General features: G+C 44.4%; 1 protein-coding gene across 1 annotated transcript; it reads left to right on the top strand.

Annotated features, from left to right (window-relative positions):
- Positions 1–2,066: 2,066 nt before the first annotated feature.
- LOC125541098 (tau-cadinol synthase-like) lies at positions 2,067–5,795 on the top strand. Its single transcript, XM_048704581.2, has 7 exons — positions 2,067–2,179; positions 2,676–2,931; positions 3,226–3,598; positions 3,959–4,177; positions 4,288–4,423; positions 4,920–5,168; positions 5,238–5,795. Exons 1-7 carry the CDS (start codon positions 2,093–2,095, stop codon positions 5,529–5,531), a joined length of 1,614 nt encoding a protein of 537 aa, XP_048560538.2. The 5' UTR covers positions 2,067–2,092; the 3' UTR covers positions 5,532–5,795.
- The last annotated feature ends 566 nt before the right edge of the window (positions 5,796–6,361 follow it).

Genomic DNA, 6,361 nt, shown 5'->3' with positions numbered 1-6,361 from the left:
GTCTTCTCCCAAAGTCCCAATGGTGACGCGAATTAAATTGGAAACAAAATTACACAAACCACCAACTATTAATGCTTATTTTTGGAGGACGCCTCCTCCAAGAAAGAAAGTTAGGGTTCGTGCCTCTCGCCGGCGTCGGCGCAGGTCCACCTCGTCTCCGGTGGCCCTAGGGCCATAGAGGCGCGGTGGATCTTGGCAAGGGCCGGCGGGAGGGCTCCGTTTTTAGTCGTTTTTTCAATTTTGTTAGGGTTTGTGTCCTGCTTAGGAAGGCGAGATAGCGGCGGCTCCCTGAAGATGGAATAAAGGTCTCCCCGCCTAGCCCCCGTTTTGGCGGTGCGTCTAGCATCGTTGGTGGGCGTGTGGGGGTGTGTCTCTGGCGGATCTATCTTTGGTGGATTTGCTCGGATCTCGTCGTTGTTCATCTACATTTGTGTGTCTTCGGTTTGGGTCCTTCCGACCTACGTTATTCTTCATCGGCGGCGGTTGCTATTCTGGGATGCTGGTACTATGGGGCCTTAGCACGGCGACTTCCCAACTGTCTACTGCAACAAGTAGTGTCGGGGCGATGACGGTGGCGCGCCTTCGGCTCGCTTCAGTGCTTGTAGTCGTCGCTAGGTGGCCTACGGGTCTGGATGTAATTTTCATTTCTAGTGTTGGTTGTACTGCCATGATTGAAAATGAATAGATTGAAAGTTTTCCCAAAAACACCTATATAATGGGTGATTTGTGCAAAATCAATATCAATAGTTGGTGGTTTGTGCAATTTCCACTAAATTGGATCTGACGTGTAGGTGTATAGTCCTAGCTGACCACTCTTGAAAAAGAAAACATTGGATGGCGCCTGCCCGTTCAAAGACCTGCACGGGCATGCTGTGTTTGTTTTAGAAAAGGAGGTTGAGCTCCGCCCTCTGCATCATACAATGCTTACAGTCAAATTATTTTATTATTCAATAATGCGGTATAAAATAAAACATTGATCCTTTCAAATCCACTTTCTAGACAACAAAAATCACTCCTACAAACTTAATGATAATGGTGGTCATGTTCATGGCCTTGCCCTAATCTCACCCCTGCACATACCATCTAAAATCGGAGCACCGGTCCAGTAGACCCTTCGCACATAGCGCATGTGCATGCTTCAGAAGTCGTCATCACTGTCTTTGGTGAACCCATCTTCGGTACATGGATCAATGAAATGATCTTGCCAGGCCCGTCGTCGACACTAGACAACGTCATTGCCCTGCACTCGTCCATCACCAAGAGTCCACCGCCGAGACCAGCTACACCACGCCGCTAAGACTAACTGTCTTCGACTCGGAAGACCACGCTGCTCCACCTCAGGACCCATCCAGCCATCACATGCTCCAAAAAATGTACGACGCCACATTGTTGCCATCGTACGATCTGAGAAACCCGGATCTAGGACTTCCCCAGAGCAGCATGACGGGAAGATGACAGTTACAACAACGACACCTCCAACAAGGAAATGACGTAAATACACTACCATCATCCGCCATGACCGAAGTCGGCGAGGTTTTCACCGGCGGACGCACCTCGCCCTCGACGCCGCCTCTAGGCACCGCCACATGAAGCCACCTATTGGCCTGTCATCCCCGATGAAAGGGACGCCGCTGTGGTGATCGGAGCCGCTGCCCCGGGGGCCTTGCGCCGTAGATCTCCGCCGAGTCTTACGTCCCCACGTTGTCACCGGACCAACGCCGTGCTACCGGGAGGAGCAGCCGTTGTAGGAAGATCTCGCGCCACGGGACGCGAGATCCCCGTCGTACCCTTTACCGGCGGTGCACGGGTTTTCCCTATGGCCACCTCTAGGGACGGCGAGGGGGGCAGGGGGCCACGGGAAGGAGGAGGTGGTGGTGGCGGCGGGGGCTAGGGTTAGTGCCCCCGGTCGGCATGGAGAAGGTGACGCAAGGAACAAGATCTGTTCCTCTCCTTGCAGGTGAGTAGCATGTGAACACGAAAGACCAGCTTTTCAGGTCTTCTCAAAGCCACGCTGTGTATATAAGGCCGTCGACCGCTCCAGGTTTTCTCAAAGCCACACCACTACAACAATCACCAGACTACACATTTTATCATGGCGTCTCATGATGCTACCGCGCCTGTGTTTCATCCCACGGTCTGGGGTGACTTCTTCATCAACTACAATCCAGAACCGTTACAGGCATGCTTTCTCTTGTTACAGCAGTAATAACAGCGTCCGGGAGCAGTACATTTTTTCAGTCTGCGTGTTTTTCCTTCGGTTTTATGGCCCGACCTAAAGTAATTACCTGGTCTGGACTCTGGAGCCATTGTTGAGATATATGCCTGGATTCTGTTTGTTTATTGGCTTTCAGTTTTGTTTCGATAGACCGATAAAACTTCAAGATTGCATTCAAACCCCTCTTCCGGAGATTTTGATGTTACAAACTTGGAACTATCATCTCATGTTTCTTTTTTTTTCTTGTTTCCCTTTGCAGTTTCTATTTATATTTAAACATGTCACGGTCTGTTTTCCTGTTTGCAGAATAGCTAACATCTAATGGCTGCAACTTTAGCCAAGAACAATCTTTCCTTCTAACACTATTATTTTCTCCCCTTGTCACATGGTTAAATAAATTTCACCATGGACATGGTTTCAGTTAACACTGCGTAACATATATTTTGGTAATGCCATGTAGATGTCAGAGGAAAGGATGACGGAGAGGTCCAATCAACTGAAGGAGAAAATAATCGGGTTATTTTCATGCGGTACCATAGTTGAGCAACTGAACCTTGTAGACACACTGCAACACCTAAGCGTAGATCATCATTTTCATAAACAAATTGACTCCACATTAAGAAGCACTCATGCTGGTGAATTCAGTAGCTCCAGCCTTCATCATGTCGCCCTTCGGTTCCGCATACTGAGGCAGCAAGGCTTTTGGGTGTCTCCAGGTATTCACTAATAACCCAACCTCCTGAAATATTGTATTGTCCATAAAAGTTTCTTGTTTTATGTAAGTAGCCGTTGTCAAACTTCGAGTTTTTCGCTTGATGCAATTACAAATACGCAGAAACACTACATGCTTAAAATTCACATCATGTCACGTAAAAGCAGTTTGGTCTGGAATACTGATGTGTTGCTTGTTTTAAGAAAAACTACAAAACGTATGCATGCAATGAAGAAGAGAGAATCACCAATGCTACCCATATATGCTCATAAGATGTAACATGTATCCCTTCTTGCAGATGTATTCAGCAAGTTCAAAGACGAAGATGGGGCCTTCCATGTTACCGTAACTAACGACCCAAGGGGGCTATTAAGTCTATACAATGCAGCATACCTTTTTATCCATGGGGAGACAGAGCTTGAAGAAAGCATCTCATTTGCGAGGCGACACCTCGAATCGATGGAAGGTAAGCTTGAGTACCCATTGGCAGAGCAAGTCAGGCGCGCCCTTCACTTGCCGCTGCCAAGGACCTTGAAGAGAGTAGAGGCGCTGCATTATATGTCAGAGTACAAAGAAGAGCCGCCGCACAACACCTCCATTTTGGAGTTCGCCAAACTGGATTTTAACCTTCTGCAACGTCTCCACTTGAAGGAGCTCAAGGCTCTCTCTAGGTAACATATACTACCTCCGTCCTGGTTTATTGGTCCCCTTAGTATTTTGTGTCAAATTTTGACCATGGATTGAATTAACAAAATGTTAATGCATGTCACAAAAAATAGTATCATTGGAAACTATGTCCAAATAAGAATCCAGCGACATAAGTTCTGATGACATGCATTAACATTTTGTCAGTTAAATCTATGGTCAAATTCTGGCATTAAAGAATAGATAAAAATGAAGTTCTTGATATTAGGATGCTAATCCTTTCGCATTTTTCCGGAACAAAAGATAACTTTCAGTCATACTTCTCATAAATTGAACCTAGCAGCAATATTGTTTTTACAGAACACTAACAACAAACTCACTTTCAGATGGTGGAAAAATCTTTACAGAGAAGTGGGGCTAAACTACTCGCGGGATCGTGTGGTTGAGTGCTACTTCTGGGCGTATACAGCATACTATGAGAAAGAGTATACACGTGCAAGGACGATTCTTGCCAAGATAATCGCAATAATAATAATGACAGACGACACTTACGATGTCCGTGCTACTTTGGTGGAGTGTAGACAGCTCAATGAAGCTATACAAAGGTTGGAGTTGTCATGAAGCATGATACTAGCTGCTTGATCTTCTTAACTTGAGAATAAAACATGAGTCACAAAATTGCATTCAGTGGTGTAGCTAATTAATCTGTATGCAGATGGGAGGAGAGTGCTATTTCTCTTCTACCAGAGTACTTACAGAAGTTCTACCTCAAGCTGATGAGCACCTTCAAGGAGTTTGAGGACGTATTGAAACCGGATGAGAAGTACCGGGTCGCTTTTAGCACAAAAGCGGTATATCACTCTCATCTCACAACCAAACGACGACTATTTTCCCTAGCTACTTTCTATATTTATTTTTCCGTTATCTTTCTGTAACTCTCAGTCACAAATTTTACCCTTTTTCTCACAACACCTACCACACTTGGGACTTAAAAAAAATAGTGGTAATGTATAAAAAATATATCTCTCTGAGTTGATGACTTTTCACATCAGAAGATCTCCAGTTCACAGAACTTTATGCTACATATGCAGCATGCTCTGCACAAATATGTAATACTGTTTAGATCTAGAAATCATATACTTCGATATGAGATAAAAGTATTACTAGAAATTCAGTACTGATATAGGTACTCCCAGCCCAAGTGGATAGCAAATCCGATTCTATATCATAATAGCGAAAAACACATGTATATTTCAAATATTAATTGTCTACATTCATATCCACGACGCCGACATATCGAAATCTTTCATCAGAAGTACTAATACGGTTTCACTTTCTCACTTGTAGTTTCAAATATTATCAAGCAACTATCTCCAAGAAGCCGAATGGTTTCATCAGAATCACAAGCCAAGATTCAATGATCAAGTGAAGGTATCTAGTGTGTGCTCAGGTGGACCATGGGTATGTGTTGGTTTGCTAGTGGGTATGGGCGATACTGCAACCAAGGAGGCACTGGAATGGGCCCTCGGCTGTACTGATGCCGTCAGGGCTTGCGCAGAGGTGACACGTTTCATGAATGATCTTGCTTCATTTAAGGTACAAATTACAATCTCCAAGATTACCAGCCGTATTCCTTACCCTGATTAAGCATTTGTTTGTTCACAGCGTGGGAAGAACAAAAATGATGTGGTCAGTTCCGTGGAATGTTACATCAGTGAGCACGGTGTGGCGAGTGAGGTCGCCATTGCCAAGATAGGGTCTCTGATCGAAGATGCATGGAAGACTACGAACCAAGCACGCATTGAGCTCCCTGAGCTGCTGCTTCCGGCGGTGCAGCGAGTCGCAAATATAACGATCAGCATGCCCTTCATGTATGATGACAAGACAGATGCCTTTACGTTCAGCAGCCATCTTGAGGGGACGATTAAGCGACTGTTTGTCAGTCCCATTGAGCTCTAGACATGAGGATGTGGTACATGCCTGTTCATGAAATCATCCACGGACAGAAGCAAGCACCAGCTACCCTGTGCTAATGAAAGATGTATCCTTCCAATCTGCTGCACCTTGGCTTCATCATTATCTTTTGTGAACAATTTACAATGAATACAATAAGGCTTGCATTATTTGCTATTACTTGAAATGCAACAAAACGTAGCTTCAGTTTTCTTATCAGGCTTACTGTGCATTATTTGGTGTGTATTTTGTGAACAATACTATGAATAAAAGGAACTGTCTAATCAGCACATTGACACTAAATCAACTGCCGTGACTATACTAGAAATCAGCAAAATTAGGCTCGAAGTTTGTCTGAACACAAAACAAAAAGTAAAAATGAAATATTTTGCTATGATGGCTGAACATTTCTCAAAGAAAAGTAGAGGATAGCTAATGCTGACAAACATTACTTTCAGCTGCTGTATACAGATCTAGATAGGACAACACTGACTGTGACCCTTCAAAAAACAACACTGACTGCTGCTTAAAAATAATCAACGATAAAAATCGAAACGACCTTCGGGAAACAATGATTGACTGGGCATTGCCTATCTGGCTCTACACATTGTTCACATAGTCCTGCAGAAAAATATAAGAAGACTCAACCGTGTGAGCTACAGTTTCAGAGCCACAAAAAGGATGAGCAGTTTCAGTATCATAGAGAAACAGACTGCAAAGGTGAAAAAGGAAACTGCAGTTTCAAACTAAGTCCTAGCTAACAGTGATTGTATAGGTCTCTTTTGGCCGAATATTCCTTTTTCCGAAAGGGAGGTTGAAACCCCCGGCCTTTGCAC

This window comes from Triticum urartu, chromosome 2A, assembly GCF_056163025.1.
Source record: "Triticum urartu cultivar PI428250 chromosome 2A, HENAU_Tu73, whole genome shotgun sequence".
Taxonomy (NCBI): Eukaryota; Viridiplantae; Streptophyta; class Magnoliopsida; order Poales; family Poaceae; genus Triticum; species Triticum urartu.
Note: the sequence above shows the minus strand (reverse complement) of the source record. Positions and strands in the feature narration are given on the sequence as shown.